The sequence below is a fragment of the Ictidomys tridecemlineatus genome, chromosome X (assembly GCF_052094955.1).
Source record: "Ictidomys tridecemlineatus isolate mIctTri1 chromosome X, mIctTri1.hap1, whole genome shotgun sequence".
NCBI lineage: Eukaryota > Metazoa > Chordata > Mammalia > Rodentia > Sciuridae > Ictidomys > Ictidomys tridecemlineatus.
This window is the reverse complement of record NC_135493.1, coordinates 57,623,751-57,644,817: the sequence shown is the minus strand read 5'-3', so window position 1 is coordinate 57,644,817 and position 21,067 is coordinate 57,623,751. Positions and strand designations below refer to the sequence as shown.

At 38.4% G+C, this 21,067-nt stretch overlaps 2 protein-coding genes across 12 annotated transcripts in view; both read left to right on the top strand.

Annotated features, from left to right (window-relative positions):
- The window catches only part of Trmt2b (tRNA methyltransferase 2B), an 82,601-nt gene that overhangs the window by 25,960 nt on the left and 35,574 nt on the right, over positions 1 to 21,067 (top strand). For 7 of the 11 annotated variants that reach the window (XM_078034481.1, XM_078034479.1, XM_078034480.1 and 4 more), the window contains 6 exons: positions 1,499 to 1,620; positions 1,946 to 2,160; positions 2,318 to 2,419; positions 3,376 to 3,495; positions 3,700 to 3,799; positions 10,614 to 11,501. In XM_078034481.1, coding sequence (XP_077890607.1) covers positions 1,499 to 1,620; positions 1,946 to 2,160; positions 2,318 to 2,419; positions 3,376 to 3,495; positions 3,700 to 3,799; positions 10,614 to 10,740 — 786 coding nt within the window. In that variant the 3' untranslated portion in view covers positions 10,741 to 11,501. Of the gene's footprint in view, positions 1 to 1,498; positions 1,621 to 1,945; positions 2,161 to 2,317; positions 2,420 to 3,375; positions 3,496 to 3,699; positions 3,800 to 10,613; positions 11,502 to 21,067 lie in introns of those variants that run through there. The other 4 variants (XR_013431764.1, XM_078034483.1, XR_013431765.1 and 1 more) reach the window with 4 other exon arrangements.
- Positions 12,196 to 21,067, top strand: part of Xkrx (XK related X-linked) — a 75,259-nt gene continuing 66,387 nt past the window's right edge. The window contains exon 1 of the mRNA XM_078034485.1: positions 12,196 to 12,353. Within this exon, the coding sequence (XP_077890611.1) occupies positions 12,349 to 12,353 (5 nt within the window). The 5' untranslated portion in view covers positions 12,196 to 12,348. The remainder of the gene's footprint in view (positions 12,354 to 21,067) is intronic.

Below are 21,067 nucleotides of genomic sequence, written 5' to 3'. Positions count from 1 at the left end.
TCTATAGACTAGAATCTTGGAATTTTATAGTCCAGATAAAAGCATAATTTGAATTTGTAATGCACTTGGAGCTTTCAAATATTCCCATATTAAAGTATTCCTATATTTAGGTAATCATCTCAACCAACTTGTGGAATAGGCAGGAGAAAGAGGAATGTTGTCACTCTTATTTTAAAAAATGAGCAAATGGAGGCATTGAAATACTCAAGGTTAAAGAGTCAGTTAAGGGCTGGGGATGTGGCTCAAGTGGTAGCCTGCTCGCCTGGCATGCGCGGGGCGCTGGGTTTAATTCTCAGCACCACATACAAATAAAATAAAGATGTTGTATCCACCGAAAACTAAAAAAAAAAAAAAAAAAAAAAATTAAAAAATTCTCTCTCTCTCTCTGTCTCTCTGGCTCTCTCTCTTTAAAAAAAAAGTCAGTTAATAGCAAATCCAGGATTTGAATTCCTGGCCTGGTGTTTTAACTCTGTGGCTCCAACATGGATTTGTTGTTATTTTTTGGTACCGGGGTTTGAATTCAGAGGTGTTTAACCACTGAGTCACATCTCCAACCTTTTTAAAATATTTTATTGAGAGGTAGGTTCTGGATGAGTTCTTAGGGCATTGCTGCTGAGGCTGGCTTTGAACATGAGATCTTCCTGCTTCAGCCTTCTGAGCCACTGGGAGTATAGGAATGCACCACTACACATGGCTCCAATATATTTTATTGAGCTATGTCGGTGTGTCAAGCTAATGCTTAGGCTCTCTGTAATGATGTAGGGATTTTCCAGGTATTCTGAACTAAACAAAAGGAGCTACCATTCTCATTCTCCTCTGTGAATTTCTTTCATTTCTTCTAGGACTCATGTCTTCTGAGGTAGTGTTGGGATTTCTGAAGTGGAGAAGTATGAAGGCAGTGGAAAGTTATTGCCATTGCATGATGGGACAGAAGCTTAGTTTATCTCCTTTTTTACAAGAATAACTCACACTTTCTTTTTGTTGTTGTTGTTTTTGTTTTTGTTTTGGTGAGAAGTACCAGGGATTGAACTCAGGGACATTCAACCACTGAGCCACATACCTATCCCTGTTTTGCATTTTATTAGAGGCACGGTCTTACTGAGTTGCTTAGAGCCTCACTAAATGGCTGAGGCTGGCTTTGAACTCCCAATCCTCCTGCCTCCGCCTCCTGAACCACTGGGATTACAGGTCTGCGCCATTGCACCCAGACAACTCTCACTTTCTTTAGAGAACTATTAGAAGCTCTAACTAAAGAAAGTACCAATTCTATTGTATAGGTTTGGTAAAAGCTGAAAAGTTAAGCAGTGCTTCTACTGAGATGTGAAAATAGTATGTTTTTTCTTCCTATAGAATGTTGTTTTATGTTAAGTGTTATAGTGAGATTTGAGAGACATATCTTCTTGTCTGACTACTGTAGGACTGATTAACATAGAACTTGGAGAGAAAATTTATTAGAGGTAAGTCTTTCCTAGACTCCTGATTTTTGTGGTCTGGACAGGAGGAGCTCCATATTCAGAAGGAAGCCATAAAGGAATTTTTCATCAAAGGCCCTGGAGCAGTCTGTGACTTGACCTCACTTTACTTCCAGGAATGGTATATCTGGGACAGCCAAACAAGCAAGTAGGAGCCTGATGGCTTGCTGTAGTCTGGGTTTGTGGATTGCTGGGGTTTGTGGATTGCTGGTCCAGGGCTATTGACAGCAGAGGATCTAGGCTTGAGTGGTCCTGGTTTTCGTATACCAGCCAAGTCTGAGAATCCAGACCAGTATGTAAAAGTGAGAGTATCTGCATGTGCCCCCATCTTTTGAGATTGGAATTCCTACAGAGCCCTCAGAGCCATGGCAAGGAAGCTCTGTCTCCTTGCCAAGATAGGGGCATCCCCTTCCAACCAAGCTCTAGAGATGGAATGGTCTGACATTCTAAGATGATTTGTCTTTCTTTCCTAGCAAAATGACCCGTTGTAGCCATCAGCAGTCCCCCTACCAGCTCCTATTTGGGGAACCTCATATCTTTGAAGATCTCCTGGGTTTGAAGATTCGCATCTCTCCAGATGCTTTTTTCCAGATTAACACTGCTGGTGCAGAGATGCTCTATCGAACTGTGGGAGAGCTGAGTGGAGTGAATTCTAATACCATCCTCCTTGACATCTGCTGTGGAACTGGCAAGTGATAGCCCAAGGAAGAAGCTGTGTGATGCGAACTCCCAAATGCTGTCTACATAATATTCAGAGTCATTTTAGGGTGGGTAGGGTAGGTGGTATAGGCATAAATGTGTTTAAAACCCTGAAATGCCTTCCTCTTATCCTCTGATTTCGCCAGGTGTGATTGGCCTGTCTCTGGCTCGGCATGCATCCCAGATCCTCGGGATTGAATTAGTGGAGCAGGCAGTAGAGGATGCCAGGTGGACTGCAGCCTTCAATGGTAAACAGTTACCATTTTGGGGGAAATTAAGAGATACAGTTGAAGGGCCATAGTTCAGTGGTACAACACTTGCCTACTGTGTGCATAGTACTGGCTTCTATCTCTGGGACTGGGGAATAAAAGAGATGCAATTGTTTCCATGATATAGAAAGAGTTATATGAAAAAGGAGAACTACTGTATCCTTGAACTTGGGAAGGCAAAATTCTGGAATAGTCAGGAGTTGGGTCCTGATGATTTTCTGGAAAAGTTCCCAGTATCAATTTTTTTGTCCAGAAGAGCCTGAGAAAAGGAATAAGCCCAGCTGATAGGAAGGGAACTCATAAAACTTGAGACAGAAGAGACTTCTTGATATTAGAATCACAAGGCATCATTATGTAATATGACAAGTTTCAAACCTATATTTTCAGCAGCAGAACCTTTTCGTCAAATAAAATCATCCCAAACTATTATATAGAAAACAATTATCTTTTTCCTTCTACCCTACCTTCAGATAGCTCTTGAGGCTGGGCAAAATCCTCCAGTCCAGCAGGAAGAATGCTTGAGTAAAAGTCAAGGTTCTCATTTGATATAGGTACTTACATACATGTGAGTCATTAAGTTGTAAAATAACACTAGTCTTTCAAGCTGAAAGGCTTACTGAGATGTTCCAAAAATATTTTGGAAAAAATGAAGCAGGGGGCTAGGGTTATGGCTCAGCAGTAGAGAGCTTGCCTAGCACATGTGAGGCCCTGGGTTCGATCCTCAGCACCACATAAAAATAAAGATATTGTGTCCAACCAAAAAATAAATATTAAAAAAAAGAATGAAGCAGTCCAAATGCATCTCTTTCATTGTTTTTCATAGGTACGCTAGAATCAAAAGGAAGATGGCAGAGCCCTGGCTCCTATACATTTTGATAAAGCTGAACCTTCTCTTCCTGGGGTCAAGTTTTATCATATGTGTATCTCTTCTGCAGGCATCACCAACTGTGAATTTTACACTGGTAGAGCAGAAACGATTTTGCCACAGCTACTCAAATCAAAGGAAGATAGGCAGTTAATCGTTGCTGTGGTGAACCCAGCCCGCGCTGGACTGCGTAAGGAGGAATGGATTAGTTGGATGTTCCCTATGATGTCTTCCCAGCTTTGATTCCTCATTCCCACACCATGCTAAGGGGGCTCTTGGTGTACTAATTATTAGCTTCTCCTCTATTCCTAACCAATCCTATGTCCTTGTCAGGAGTTCATGATAATGTGACCATGATAGGTTAATTATGTTAATAAGTTATTTTTTCCATCAGATTACCAGGTGGTTCAAGCAATTCGAAACTGCAGGGCCATCCGCACTCTAGTTTTTGTTTCCTGCAAGCCCCATGGTGAAACCACAAGGAACATTATTGAGTGAGTCTTAGCTTCTTGTTAAAAATTACTTTTTCTTGGGTTGGGATTGTGGCTCAGTGATAGAGCGCTCGCTTAGCACGGGCGGACCTGTGTTCGATTCTCAGCACCACGTTAAATAAAAAAGGCATTGTGTTGTGTCCATCTACCAAAAAAAAAAAATTCTATTTCTCTCTCTCTCCTTAAAAAAATTACTTTTTCTTATTATCAAAGTAATCCATGCTTACTGTACACAATTTAGAAAATGTAGAGAGGCATAAAGAAAACTAAAAGAAAAAAAAAATTATACCACTTTTAAAAGTCATTTAAGGTCCTGGTCTAGGTTGGGGCAAGACAGACACTAACTTTGGGTATGTAGTTTTAAGAGGCTGTCAAATTTCAGTGATTAAGATGAAATTTTAATACAATATTTTAATTATTTTTCTTTATTTTGAGTACTGGGGCTTGAACTCAGGTGCTTTACTACTGAGCTATATAGCCAGCCCTTTTTTATTTAAGAGTCTACACATGAAAATATGTGGTATTTGTCTTTCTGTGTCTTATTTTATTTAACATAACATAGGAATGAACATAGGTGTTCCACTATCTCTTGGATAAGATGATTTTATTTCTTGAATATGATTGTCATATTTACCCAAAAGTGGAATAGCTGAATTATATAATAGATCTATTTTTAGTTTGTTGAGAAAACTCTAAATTGTTCCCTAGTGGCTATACTAATGTACATCCCCACCAACACTGTGTTAGAGTTCCTTTTTCTCCACATTCTCATCAGCATTTAATTTTTGTCTTTTTTATAGTAGCCATTTTACCTGGGATGACATAACATTTCATTGTGGTTTTGACTTCCATTTACATCATTGCTAATGTTATTGAGCAATTTTGCTGATCATTTTGAATTTTTTCTTTTGAGAAGTATCCATTCATATCATTTATCCTTTTTTTTCCCCCTTTTGGTGTTAGGGATTAAACCTAGGGTGCTTAACCATGGAGTGATATCCCACTGAAATATCCCACTGAAATATCACACTGTATTCCATAAATATGTAAAATTATTATGTGTTAATTTTAAATGCCCTTGCACTTGCTAAACCTTGCCTCAGTGCCTTACCCTAATCCTGGTATTGAGTTCAATAAAACATTTATAAAAGTAGGTGACTAGCCTATAGGCTGGAACTTTCCAATTTGATATTCTAAAATATTGCATCATAGTATTTATTATATTGATTACTGGGATTTTTGATGGCCAGTTAAATTTTGCTCCAAATGCTTAAATGCTTATAACTCACTTCATTCTAGTTTTGGCCCTGGTCAGCTATTTGGATTTTTGCAATTGAACCCATGGTTTCATACACACTATGCAAGCATCCTACCACTGACTTACATCCCTAGCCCAGATTAGGTTTTTTTTTTATCATTATTTTTTCTTTCTCTTCAGTTTTCTTTAGGTTTATTGTTACTTTTTAGCTTGTGGACTTGAAAATTAAGTTGGCCTGGAATGTAGCTCACTTGTAGAGTGCTTGCCTGGCATGTGTGAAGTCCTGGGTTCAATCTCCAGTCCTGCCAAAAAAAATCCATAAGTTAATGAATTGTGAAACAAAAAATCTGTTAACATTTGATATGTAAACAATAAGGAATTCTGAGAAAAAAATATAAAGCTGAGCATAGTGGTATAATCCTGTAATCACGGTGATTATGGAGGCTGAGGCAGGAGGATGGCAATTTTGAGGCCAGACTGGCAATGTAGAATCAGTCTTACAAAGGGCTGGGAGTGTAATTCAGAGGTGTATCACTCCCGGATTTGATCTCTAGTACTGCCCAAAACAAAAAGGTAATTAAATATGAAGGGGTAAAATAAAACCATGAAGTCATAAATGAAAAAAACGGCAAATCTGTGGATTTTGTACAAGGGATTGAACTCGGGGGTACTCGATCACTGAGCCATATCCCCAGCCCTGTTTTATATTTCATTTAGAGACAGAGTCTCACTGAGTTGCTTAGGGCCTCACTAAGTTGCTGAGGCTGCTTTGAATTTGTGATCGTCCTGCCTCAGCCACCCAAGCAAGCCACTGGGATTACAGGTGTGTGCCACTATACCCAGCTTAAAATATTTCTGAATGTGTAGTGAAGGTGGCATCTTAAATGTGGAGGAAAAGATGAACTATTCAATAAATGGTGTTGGACAGCCATGTAGCCATGGCAAAAGAAAAAAAAAGCTGTAAACCCAGGATAAATCAGAAACTAATCAAAGATTTAACTGGTAAAATGGGGGAGAACCATAACTTCACCCTAAGACATCGTAGCATTCATTATAATCTTGGCATGCAGAAGCCATCTCTGAGAATTCAGAAGCCATGTGATAAAAGGTTGTTCTATCTGACTATATAAAAATATAGTTGTGTGTTGCTTAACTACAGGAATATGATCTGAGAAATGAGTCATTTGGTGATTTTTTTCCAGTATGCATAGAGTATACTTACACAAACCATGATGGCTAAGATGTTACTAAATGAAATAAGCTTATGTGACCACTGTAAAAAATGCAGTCTGTTGTTGACTGAAATGTCATTATGAGGCACATGTAACTTTTCCTTTTGTTATACTATACACAGAAATGAATTCAAAATGTGTCATAAAACTTAATGTCAGAGCTGAAACTAAAGAACTCTTAGAAGAAAACCAATATGATTTTATGTCTCTGTGACCTTAGATTAGGCTTTTGATGTCACATCAAAAGCCCAAGGACAAAAATAATGTATTGAAATAATAAAAAAGAATTTTGTGCTTCAAATGATAGCATCAAGAAAGTAAAAAAGTTGCCGGTTGCAGTGGTGCAAGCCTGTAATCTCAGCAGCTTGGAGGTTGAGGCAAAAGGATCTTGAGTTCAGAACCAGCCTTGGCAACTTAGGCCCTAAGCAACTCTGTGACACTTGTCTCTAAATAAGATATTCAAAAAGGGCTGGGGAAGTGGCTCAGTGGTTAAATGCCCCTGGGTTCAATCCCTGGTACCCCTCCCCCCAAAAAAAAGTCAACCCATGGAATAGGAATTGCAAAAATATATGCAAAAGCCAGACACAAAAGACCACATATTGTATGATTCCATTTATACGACATGTGTACAATAGGCAAATCTATGAAACATAATAGATTTATGGTTACCTAGGGTGGAGGTGGGTTCTGGGGAGACATGGTATGTGATTGCTAAGAGGTGTGTGGAATATTGGACTAATGAAATGAAAGTGATCCAAAATTGATTGTGATGATGGATGCACAACTCTGTGAATATACTAAAAATCACTGAATTGTAAGTGGGTAAGCTATATTGTATGTGAATTCTATCTCAATAAAACTTAAGTCAGTAACTTACACATGATGAAAAGTTCCATAAGCAATGACAGAAGACAAAAAATATTTGTAGTTTATATCACAAAAACTTCTTAGTCTATAGCAGACTCCTGGAAATCAATAAGAAAAAGAACTACAGTGCAGCAGAAAAATAAACAGGATATGAAAAGGACATTTTATAAATGGGTTACAAACCATGAAATGATACTGCCTCTCCCATAGTAATGGAAATGAAATTAAAAGTATATTGAGATACCACTTTTTACATCTCAGATTGGCAAAAGTATAAGTTTGATATGCACGGTTGGCAATAATATGAGATAATATGCATTTAAAAAACTAAATGTGGTAAATTGAGCACTAACCCTATGGAAATTGGTACTATCCTTTTGGGGGGAAATTTAGAAATATAGATTAAAATTACAGAAGTATATATACCCTTAGAACCAGAAATTCCATTCCTGAGGCTTTATTCTACAGGTAAAATTCATACATGTAAAGTGACTATAAAGTTATTGCAGTATTTTAACAGCAAAAGATTAAATAGACTAAAGACCATCGGAAAAGAACTGATTAAATCAAATGTGCTTATCCACACAATAGAATGTCGTACTAGTATGAAAACGAATGACTATGTTCTCTATGAAAATCTCTAGGGTGTGTTATTTTAACAGCTTTATTTATATAGAATTCATGTGTCATACAATTCACCCAGTTGAAGGATATGATTCAATGAATTTTGATATGTTCTTAGACTTGAGGAGCCATCTCCATGATCTAATTCCAGAATGCTTTGTCATCTCAAAAATGAACCCTATACCTATTGAAATCATTTATTTACTTCCCACCACAACCCTCTGGTCCTAGGAAATCACTATTCTGTCTCTATAGATTTGCCTACTCTGGGCATTTCATACACATCGAATCCTATATTGTATGAGTCTTTGCATCTGATTTCTTTCAAATGGCATAATGTTTGCAAAGTTGTTCCTTCCAAAACTTTTTTTCCTTATTGTATTAAAAATGTTCTATTGTAAATGTAATACTGAATATCTTTGTCTTGTACTTGATTTTTTTTTTTTTAATTTTGGCGGTGGGAAAGGGGATACTTGACCACTGAGCCACATCTCAGCCTTATTTTGTATTTTATTTAGAGACAGGGTGTCACTGAGTTGCTTAGCACCTTGCTTTTGCTGAGGCTGGCTTTGAACTCGCGATCCTCCTGCCTCAACCTCTTGAGCCGCTGGGATTACAGGCTTGAGCCACCATTTTTAATGGAACAGTGCTGCTTAAACTTGAGTGTTATCCAGGGAAACAAACACTCTTCCACTTTTCTTGGGTTTAAACTGGAAACAACCTTTTTTAGAACAGTTTAGTGGTACATGTCTTAAGGCCTTAAAAAAATATAGGCTCTTCAACTTAGCAGTTCCACTAAATAGCTAAAATTATGTGCAAAGCTATAACTACTTATATTCACAGAGGGACTTTTTGAAATAGCAAAAGGTTAGAGGCAGCTTAGATTTCCAGTAGCAAGCAATTATATAAATAAACTGTTACATCTATCTAGTGAAATGGCATATTGCCAGTAAATGTGCGGTAGCTTTACCTATAATGGAGAGGTGCTCGTGATGTGTGAAGAAGCGCGTTGTAAAGCAGTACGAACTAAGTACAATGCACCTCCATCTTTAAAAATCAACTTAAATACACATAATTTGTAAGGTATACACTGAAAAGTTTGGAGTGATGATTCTTCTGGAGTTTATAAGTGAATTTTTGTTCTTTTTTGTCTGACTGCATTTTCTATAATGAGCCATTGAGAAAGGGGGGAGAAGTGATCTACTTTGAAAATTTCAATAGAATGAATATAATTCAGTGAATATTTAGTAATTGCCTTCTGTATGCAAATCATACAGAACATACCTGACTTAGGCCATACCTGACTTAGGCTTCACATTCCATTTACCAAATATATGTTGAACTCCCTGTCACATCTGGGAACACAGATGAATGATAAATGGCTTTTGCTTCAGTTATATCCTCAGAAATATTATACAGATGGTCTTTTTTTTTTAAGAGAGTGAGAGAGGAGAGGGAGAGAGAGAGGGAGAGAGAGAGAGAGAGAGAGAGAATTTTAATATTTATTTTTTAGTTCTCGGCAGACACAACATCTTTGTTGTTATGTGGTGCTGAGGATTGAACCTGGGCCCGCACGCATGCCAGGCGAGCGCGCTACCGCTTGAGCCACATCCCCAGCCCCTACAGATGGTCTTTACCTTATGATGGTTGAAATTTTTTTTTTTTATGATGATGTGAAAGGTATACACATTCAGTGAAAACCACACTTTGAATTTTCATGATTTTTTGAGCTAGCAATACCATGATGCTTGGCAGCAGCAGCAGACCACATCTCCCAGTCACATGATTACCAAAGAATCTTTTTTTTTTTTTTTTGATACTGTGGGATTGAACCCAGGGCTTTGTGCATGTTAAGCATATGCTCTAATCTAGCCTGTGAAATGTACTTTTGACTTGATATTTGCAGCTTACTATGGGTTTATCAGAACTTAAAACCTCATCATAAGGGCTGGGGATGTGGCTCAAGCGGTAGCGCACTCGCCTGGCATGCGTGCGGCCCGGGTTCGATCCTCAGCACCACATACCAACAAAGATGTTGTGTCCACCAAAAACTAAAAAATAAATATTAAAAATTCTCTCTCTCTCTCTCTCTCTCTCTCTCTCTCTCCTCTCTCACTCTCTCTTTAAAAAAAAAAAAACCTCATCATAAGTTGAGGAGCATCTGAACTCCAGTTAAGAAGATGGATAAGGGGCTGGGGTTGTACCTCTGTGGTAGAGCATTTGCCTGACATGTGTGAGGCACTGGGTTCGATTATCAGCACCACAAATAAATAAAGGTTCACTGACAATTAAAATAATTTTAAAAAGATGGATAAGAAAAACCATTACATTTGGGGTTGGGATTGTAGCTCAGTGGTAGAGCTCTTGCCCTTCATGCAGGAGGCACTGGGTTCAATCCTCAGCACCACATAAAAATAAAGACATTATTTCCATCTGCAGATAAAAATTAAAAAAAAAGAAAAACCATTACATTAAATATGATGAACTAGATATATGAGAGAAACATGGGATGTTGTGGGAACACAAAGGAAAGGCTTCCATTTTAAGCAGTTTTTTTTGTTTGTTTGTTTGTTTTTTACTACTGAGTATTGAACCCAGGGGCACTTAACCACTGAGCCACATCCCCAGCCCTTTTTTGTATTTTATTTAGAGACAGGGTCTCAGAGTTTCTTAGGGCCTCACTAAGTTGCTGAGGCTGGCTTTGAACTCGTGTCCTGCCTCAGCCTCCAGAGCCACTGAGATTACAGGTGTGCACCACAGTGCCCTGTTCATTTTCAGCATTTGTGTTCTTGTATGTACTTTTGTTTTTAGAAATCAATATGATTTGTTTTTACAGGCTGTGCTGTCCTCCAAACTCTGCTAAGAAGCTTCTAGGTGAGCCTTTTGTCCTGAGCCGAGCTGTACCTGTGGATTTGTTTCCCCATACCCTGCACTGCGAGCTGGTGCTCCTCTTTACTCGATAAGAAGCCTCCTAGAACACTGAAGGTTATTTGTTGAGGCTGAAATGTTGGAAACTTCCAGGTTTGTGATATTGTTACACTGCAGACTCTGAGAACATTATTAGGGAAACTAGTCTTTGGATCATGAACAGGAAGAATATAGTAGGCTCCTGTTTGAGGCAGATTTAACCTTAATTGTTAGGTTCCTCTGATTATTCATGTTTGCCAAGTTTTGACCACTCACCACATCTTGGCCCTAGATTTAGACTTCTCCCTTCCTTTTCCTATCAGCTGACATAGATCCCTTGGCACCAGTTTATAGTCTTGTTTCCTCCTTCTCATTCTGCTTGCAGCATGACAACTGAGTTTTTTTAGCAGGTGATAATAATTTCACATTGCCTGGGATCTGTGCATTTTACTATTTCTAGATATTTTAAGACTTAAAAGGTCATGAGATAATCAAGAGTTAGAACTTGAACTTAAAAAAGCAGAGCCAGCTGCTATAGTGATTGTAGGGTGACTGATCATCAGTAGAGATTCATTCCTTTGGTTTTTTAGGATTTGAGGCTTGTTGAATAACCTTTAAAAATATGGTTTTCTCTAGGAACAACCAATTAGATATCACCCACAGAAGGAGATTGAATTATTGGGGAGACACCAAGGGAAGGGAGGTTTTCAAAGAAGAGATCAAATACCTGTAATTGCTGTGTAGTATGAAGGCAGAAAGCTACAGAATCTGGAGCTATTATAATATGTATTACAATAAAGTATATATGGAAAACTGACTTCAAAATTCTCTAATTCATGATTTCTTCAATTCTGGAGTTTTTCTTGAACAGTTGCCCACCAACACAGATTATGTTTTGACTTTTTAATACTCTAAGGATATGTAATTTAGCAATCATTGCATAATTTAAAAAATGATATCAGGTCAACTGGTATTTGTAATTCTGAGTCCTAAATACTTCTAGAGAAGCCTCTTTATCAGAAAAATATATGTTGAAGCTACTATATTTTATTTCCTTTTCTTTTATGAGATGGTCAGTCAGGTGCAGCTACAAAAGGAGACACAGGAGAGGCTCCAGAGAACAATATTTATTATCTCACAGGTCCTAGGGACAGAAGGCATCCCATATCACTCAGGGACACATACATAAGAAAGACACCAAGGTTGGCAGGAGGCAGGAGGCAAGAGCAAGGGGAAGGTTTAGGCCATAGCCTTTACTGGGGATTCTTCTGGAAAGATAAGGAAGGGTGAACAGTTTAGGATTAACTAGTTTGAACAGTTGTTACAGGCTTGAGCTATAGGTGTGGTTTCTAGTTGTCTGGTACTTTGCCCTAGGATGATTCGGGTAGAATAATGTTGTTCCTTGGAGTACACCAACCAGATAGAGGTGGTAGGCCTCTGAATTGGGTCCCTTTGTATATAAAGGACATTGCTACAGTTGGGACTTTGGGGCACATTACAGATCCAATGTGTTGAAGGCTTGATCCATAGCCTGTGGAGCGATTGTGAGATGGTGGAACTTTTAGGAGGTGGAGCCTGGTGGAAGGAAATTAAGTCATTGAGGTCATCCCCTTGAAAAGGACTGGGGCATCCTGGACATCTATTCTCTTTGCTTCCTGGCCACTATGAGGTAAACAGCTTTTCTCTACATTATGTACTCCCTGCCATGATGTTGTTCTTTTCCCTAGGCCCAGAAGCAATGGGGCCAAGTGACTTTGAACTGAAACCTCTGAAATCATGAACCGAACAAATCTTTTTGTCACAGTGATGGAAAGTTGATGAACAGGCACCTTCTGCCTACACCCTTAAGGTAGCAAGAATTAGTTAACTCTAGGAAGGGCAGTCTCTGCAACCAAAAAGGTATTTTTTTTTAAAGACATCAAAAGAGCATAATACACACACACACACACACACACACACACACCACACATATTACGATGACTATTCATTTTAATAGAAGGAAATAATCTAAAATGATTAAGCCTTTGCTTATGGTAGTCAACTAAGTTTTTTTCCCTACTTCCTTATGTTTTAATTTTATGTAATAGAAAACAGAAACATGTATATATGCACATATATATAAGCATACATATTTTATATATATATTTCGTATTGAAACATACATTTAAAAAAAATTCCCCATCTTTTGGGGTTACATTTTGAAGATTTTTTAAAATATATTTTTAGATGTTGAAGGACCTTTATTTTATTTATTTATTTATATGTGGTTGCAGAGGATCGAACCCAGTGCCTCACATATGCTAGACAAGTGCTCTATCACTGAGCCACAGCCCCAGCCCTTGAAAAGATTTTTATAACCAAAGAATTTTAAAATTTAGATTTTGTTTTGTTTGTAGTGCTGGGGATAAAACCTAGGGTTTCACACATGATAGGCACATGCTGTACCACTGAACTACATCCTTGGTCCCTGAATTTATAATGCAACTATATCCCCCCCCCAATATGAGTAAATGGCGACAGCATCTACCCGTTATCTAAGCCAGAAACCAGAGTTCTCTTATTCCTGTTTTAACTGCCTAAAAGGTAGATTTCCACCTGTATATCTTTTTAATTTTTTTGTACTGGGGATTAAACACAGGGGTGCTTAACTACTGAGCCACTTCCCCAACCCTTTTTTATATTTTATTTAGAGACAGTCTTGCTGAGTTGCTTAGGGCCTTGTTACGTTGCTGAGGCTGGCTAGCTTTGAACTCGCAATCCTCCTGTCTTAGCCTCCCAAGCTGCTAGGATTACAGGCATGCACCACTGCACCTGGCTCCACCTGGTTATTTCCTCTAAATACTCCAAACTCAATGTATTCAATGTTGAGTCCTTTCTTTTCCCTGAACCTGTTCTTCCTCCTCTATTCCTATTCTTAATGAATATACCAGTCTACAGAGTCATTGGAGTGAGAAGCCTAGGAATGATCTGAATTATCCTGTACTATTGCCCTCATCTAATTTATCATCAAATTGCCAACCCTGCAGGCTATAATCATTTCTCGCCAGATTTTTATTGCAAAAGTCATCTTTCCAACTGATGTTGTTTATATCCACTCCTTATCCCCTTCCATTCCGAAAATTCTCTACAGCCTAGGTTTTTTTTCTCTAAAATGCACATTGCATTATGTTTCTCCATTGCTTTCAAAATCTGTCATTGGCTTATTACTATTTTTAAAATAAAGTACTAAACTCCTTTATGAACCTAAAAAGCCACTTCATAATCTAGGGAGCCTCATTTCTCTGTACACATTGAATAACTTTTCCTAAAAGGACAAATTTCTTCCATTTTGGTCCTTTTAAAATTCTGTTTCCTGGCTGGGTGTGGTTGCACATGCGTGTAATCCCAGCAACTCAGGAGGCTGAGGCAGGAGGATCATGAGTTCACACCAGCCCCAGCAACTTAATGAGGCCCTAAGCAACTTAGCAAGACACTGTCTCAAATAAAGAAAAAAAATAAAATGGCTAGGGATGTAGATTTAAAAGAACAACAACAACAACAACAAAAAACTGTTTCCTCAACTTTTTTTCCTTACCTCTTCTGGCTAACTCATCTGGTTTTTAAACTTGGATATTTTTCTTTGAAGGGATATCTAGTGAATGGATAAATACAGGATTGGTTATGGACAATTTCCTTCCTCATTATTTTGTTATTTTATATCCTGTTAGCTCATTTTAGAATTGAGCTTTCATCAATTTTATTATGAAAAATTTCAGGCATAAAAGAAAATTGACAGATGAGTACAACAAGCCATAAATCTGCCACCAAGATTCAACAAATGTTAACATGGTGTGTTAATATAACATGTGTAAATTTTTTTAATATTACATTTTTAATTGTAGATGGACACAGTACCTTTATTTATTTATTAATGTGGTGCTGAGAATCGAACCCAGTGCATCACATATGCTAGGCAAACGCTCTACCACTGAGCTACAACCCCAGCCCTGAGTAAATGTTATTCAATAAACCATTTGAAAGTGAATTTGTAAGTACCTTGACACTTAACTTTTAAATACCTCATCATCTTGTAAGCATAAAGACATTTTTGTACATAGCCATACATAATAACATAAGCCCAGCTAAGAAAATTAACAAGTTCTCAGCACTTGTTACCGAGAAAATATGTAGTCCATTGCTTCATAAAGTGTGATCTAGACTACCTTGTGGTTCACAGATATGATGGAGTTTGCACTAGAGTTTCTATCAGAGTACAACATTCTTCATCCAGAAAGTCATTACAAGAAGAAAACAGTTAAAGTAACCAGTATATTGCATGGTTTATTTACATGCATGACCTGGCTGAGTGGGTGTATATTCAATTGCCCCCCAAAAGTCTTTCATGGCCAATTCATTCTTTGTATTTGGTTGTGTCTTTTCAGTCTTCAAATCTAGTACATTCTCCCCATCTTTTTAATTTTCATGGCACTGGCAATTGAACCCAGGGGCACTTTATCACCAATCTACAACCCCAACCCTTTCTATTTTTAATTCTGATACAGGGTCTCATTAAGTTGCTGAGCATCTTGCAAAGTTGCTGAGGCTGACCATGAATTTGTGATCCACCTGCCTCATTCTCCTGAATTACTCTTCGTGGCACTGACTTCTTGAGAACCAGGCCTGTCCCATGTTATGGATTTGTTTGACCATAGTCTAAAAACTATCCTGGTTTGCCTTGGACTCTTGCCATTTTGAGCAAGCACTAATTCTGCATCTGGAGAATCCCATTAGTCTTGGGTAAATCAGGATGGTTTGTTTTCTTATGGGGTTTTTAATTCCTTCTTCCAACCCATGAATTTCTTGTAAACTGGAAATTAGGTCAAATTGCTTGATTAGATCCAGATTAGAATATTTTTGATAATATCTATAATTATGTGTGTGTGGAACTGAGAATGGAACCCAGGGCCTAGCAGTTGTTACACGAGCCATATACCCAGCCTTGTTTTTTTTTTTTTTTTTTTTTCCTGGTACCAGGAAAAAAAAAAAAAAAAAAAAACAGGAGCACTTGACCACTGAGCCACGTCCCCAACTGGTACCTTGCAACTGGTACTTGCAACACTCCTGTTTCCAATAACCTCTTAGCTAAAGATTTTAGCATCCATTTATTACTATTTTATTTAGTTTTTAAAATTTTCTGATAGTAATTTAATTGGGAGTTATACAATCTTGATTTCCTAAATCAGTCATTCACTGTTTATAGCTGATATTCTACTGTAAAAATGAGTTTTTCCGCATCTATAGGGCATTAACTAGTTTCTTCAAAAAGGCAAGGGAAGTGTATATAATCCTTTCCATTTAAATACAAATTTTCATAGAAAAAAGAAGTTCATATATCATTGCCAATTATGGCAGTTTTTTAAAATATCACTTGTATTTCTTACTTAATTTCAGTGTTATGTATTCAGCTTCTTTAATTTTGGTCCTGGGGGTTGAATTTGGGGGCACTCAACCACTGAGCCACATCCCAGTCCTATTTTATATTTTATTAGAGACAGGGTCTCACTGAGTTGCTCAGTGCCTTGGCTTTTGCTGAGGCTGGCTTTGAACTCCAATCCTCCTGCCTCAGCCTCCTGAGCTGTGGGATTACAGGCATGTGCCACTGTGCCCAGCTATTCAGCTCATTTTCTTTGCTCAAATTTTTTCCAGTTTGGCCAGGGGGAATCCCTTTAGGCTGGTTCCCATTTCCTTTAGACATGGCTTCATTGGTCTTTGAACCCATCCTTAGATTTTGGCACAAGATTCCCAGGCTCATTGTGCATTTTTCCTGCCCTAGTCCTGGAACCAGCCATTTCCAATGAGCCCTGGTTCCTTTTAATGTACAATTATATTTAGAAGATCCAGATGCTGGGTTTTTCAGGCAAAATCTAATCTTGTAGTACTGTATTCTAATATGTGAGATGTATGATCTTTCTGTAAAATATCTAGTCTATAGCAATGGATTGTTCACTTAACAGCACATTAGTATCACCTAGAGAATAATGAAAAAATACCAATGCCTGGGTCCCAGATATCCCAATTTAATTGGTTTGGGGAAGGGCTCAGGCACTAGTATTTTTGAAATGCACCCCCTACCCCAAGATTCTAATGTGCAGTCAACGATGAGAATCAGTGATTTAGGTTGGGCCTTAAGTGTGGTCTCTGGACTAGCAGCTTTAGCGTAACTTGGGTGCTTATTACAGATATTATCAAGCTCCAACTTGGCTAAATCAAACATTGGGGTTGGGGCCCAGCAGTCTGTTTTAACATGCTCTATAGGTGTTTGTGATACATACTCAAGTTTGAGAACCACTGATTTATAGCAACTGTTCTCAGCCTTGTTTGCAAAACTCTAATTATCTGAGGACTTTTTTTTTTTTAAGTACCAGGAATTGAACCCAGGGGTGCTTTACTACTGAGCTACATCCTCTGTCCATTTTATTTTGAAACAGGTTCTCACTAAGTTGCTTAGAGCCTTGCTAAGTTGCAGAGGCTGCTTTTGAATGTGTGATCCTCCTGCCTCAGCTTCCTGAGTCTCTGGGATTACAGGCCTGTTTCACTGTGCCCTGCTCCTGAGGACCTTTTAAAACAGATTCCTAAGCATCATCGCCTCAGAGGTTCTGATTTAATTCATTTTGGGTATGACCTAGTATCACTAAAGTTTCTGTCTTCACACTCAATGTCTGGTGTGATGAGAAAAAGTGCACATAAAATTGTAGGTTTAAAAAAGACAAGACAAGAAAACAGGCTGGGCACAGTGGTGCATGCCTATAATCTCAGCAGCTCAGGATCCTGGGGCAGGAAGATAGCTAGTTCAAAGCCAGCCTCAGCAAAAGCGAGGCACTAAGCAACTCAGTGAGTTGTCTGTAAATAAAATATAAAATAGGGCTGGGGATGTGACTCAGTGGCAGAGCACCCCTGAGAGTTCAGTCCCAGGTACTAAAAAAAAAAAAAGTGATTTGTAGGTCAACTATCTTGTCTGCTTCTTCCTCCTCTAGACTTTACAGTCCTTTGTAAAGATTTTCATCCCTTTTAAGCATTTACTTTTCCCTTGCTTCATATAATTGTTTAGGTTTTTGTGGTAGAAAGTGGGGATTAGGTACCATCAGTTGCAAGTAATTCTAGCTAAGCCATAAAATTAACCCTCAAACACACAAGGGAAATGTGAGCTCACTTAAAGTAGGATAGATTTTTTAAGGGTTTACTCTCAACCTATTTCCTTTTTTCCTGCTTCTCCTTAGACTCATCTTAGAGTTACCATGAGTGTCAATTTTGCCATTGCCTTTATGTCATGTTTGGAATTTCATTTAGCACAGTGGTTCCCAGTCTTAGCATATTGAAATCATCTGTAGAGCTTTAAAAACATCTCACAGTTTCTGGGACTTGAGCCTTACCCCCAGACATTCTTATTTAATTGGCCTAGAGTGGGGCCCAGGCATCTTGATCTTTAAGAGTTCCCAAGGTGATTCTAATGTGCAGTCATGATTGTGATCCTTTGATTAGGGCTTGGTTGCCAAAATTGTCTGCGCCTTAAAATCCTCCAGGATTTTTTCCCCCAAACTTCAAAGCCCAGGCCATACCCAGATTAAATGATCACAATCTCTGGGGGTGGGACACAGGCATTGATGATTTCAATGTGCAGCCAGCATTGAGAACCACAGTGTCAGAGTCTCTGATAATGCCATTTGATTGGGGACTGAAAAGGAAAAGAGAATGACTGTCATTTGCTGAGATTTTAGTTTTCCAACCTTTCACCTTTAAGATCACATTGTAATTTATAACTTACAGGATCATTAGCCATTTTTCTAAGAAATATAATTCTAAATGGCATGCCAGTAAAGTGCAGTCATGAACCAATTGAAGCTCCCTTAGAGCTCACCAATTAATGCCAAGTGCAAAAGGACAGTTGAAATGAAATATAACTATTATGTGTGAGACTTTAAATTTTTCCATCAGTGTATGTGTTTCTACATTGTAGTTCTCATTGTTTCTCCTCAAAGGAGACTAAGCTAGGTGACAATGCCTACACATGGTCCACAGCCATATAATGAAGGAACATGTAAATATCCTTAAATCCATTTATAACTGTTAGGGATCCTTGAGAAATTTGGAGGCCATAGACCTTAGATCTGAGGACCTGAACAAGGAATTTAAATATTTCAATAATTATTCATAATTTGCATCTTCTGATCACTTTTAACCAAGCCAAGGAATACTTGAGAGCAAGACGGGGGTGGGTTGTATTATACTCAGCTATTAAATAGTCTCTCTTCCATTGGTGCTGTAATGATTGATAGGATAAGGACTTTATTTTGGTTTCTGTTGTATCTCTGACATCAGCATAGTACCTGAAATGTAGTAGATATTCATAGAGGTGGTGTAGCATGGTGGTCACTGGGGTCTGGGGTTGTGGCTCAGCAGTGGTACACTGCTTGCCTAGCATGTGCAAGACACTGGGTTTGATCCTCAGCACCACATAAAAAAATAAATAAAGGTATTGTATCCAACCAGAACTGAAAAAAAATATTAAAAAGAACATCACTGGGATTTGACTGGGCTCAAACCTGGCTCTACCACTTATATGTTGTATGACCTTGGACAAGTTACTTAACCTCTTCAACTCTGTTACCCACACCTCTCCATGTAAAATAAATGATCATAGTACAGATTCTCCTTGATTTATGGGGTTCCATCTCTTTTTTTCCCCCCGATACTAGGGATTGAGCCCAGGGGTGCTTGACACTGAGCCGCATCCCAAGCCCTTTTATTTTTTATTTTGAGACAGGGTCTTACTAAATTGCTGAGGCTGGCTTTGAACTTGTGGTCCTCCTGCCTCAGCCTCACTAGTCATTTGGATTATATAGGTGCTTGTCGTCATGCCCAATTGATGGGGTTCCGTTTCTATAAACCCATTATAAAATGCATTTAATTCATCTAACCTATTGAACATCATAGCTTACCAATGCAGTGCATTGTAGAATATTTGGTTGTTTACCTTTGTGATGGTATGGCTGACTGGGAGCTTCCTAGCATCATTTAGAGTATGGAACTGCATATCCCAGGTCTGGGAAAAGATCTTGACTCAAAATTTGAAATGCTGTTTCTAATGATTGCACATCACTTTTGTACCATGATAAGTTGAGAAATTAAGCCAATCACTGAAAATTGCTACTTAATTTCAGGCAAATAAAACTAAACACATTGGAAAGAGTCCTTTCCCTGTTGGTGTGGGTGTTGCTCAGCGTTTATGTTATAGTTAAATATCAGAGCTTCAGTGCAAAGTTTAAGTACAATTTGAAGAAAAATGAAGCATAGAAAACAGGGAAGGCCATCCCTCTCAATTTGTCATCTTCATAATATTGGTTGCTAAAAATAGCCCACTTGTCAAATCCCTTTGTACTACTATGAGAGGTGTTAATGTAAGACATGTTTTCTGAAAATAGCTGTGATAAGGTGTCATGGATTAAAGGATTTGGTATAGAAGTGATGGAGTTCCTTCTAGGTACAATAGCTCAGCCTCACAAATTGCTCAGAACACCTACTGGTTCACCCTTTAACCTCCTGAGGGGAAATTTGTTTCTGCCTGGGCGAGAGTTTAAAAGCTAAACATATTGTACACACTGCATGCAATCCTGAATTAGGTCCTGAACAGAAAAAAGATACTGGTGGAAAAATTGAAATCTGAATTAAGTCAGTAGTAACTAGTATTATAGTAATGTTAATGGTAGTTTTTAAAAAATATATTTTTAGTTGTAGTGGACACAATATCTTATAATGTGGTGCTGAGAATCAAATCCATTGCCTCATACATGCTATGCAAGCACTGTACCACTGAGCCATAACCCCAGCCCTAATGTGATAGTTTTGATCAATATATCAGGTAGGTAGGATGTTCCCATTAGGGAAAGCTGGGTAAAGGGTATGCAGAAACTCTCTGTACTTTATTTACAACATTTCAGTGAGTCTAAAATCTATTTCAAATGCAGAGTTTAAAAAAAAAAAACTTGCCAAGTGCGGTGGTGCACATCTGTAGGGAGGCTGAGACAGGAGGATGGTGAGTTCAAAGCCAGCCTCAGCAATGGTGAGGCGCTAACCAACTCAGTGAAACCCTGTCTCTAAATAAAATACAAAAAGTAGGGCGGGGGATGTGGTTCAGTGGTTGAGTGCTCCCGAGTTCAATCCCTGGTACCAAAATACTAAACATACTGATTGAAAAGTAATTCTCAGGTCTACATCGGTATTGAGGCCAGGGCTCCAGGGAGATCATTTTACTCATCCAGATACCCAGATATGTGCTATATGGTTGACTATGTACTATTTGGGATAGGGTGATGAGGGGGGTAGTGTATAAGCTTTTACAAATAAGGG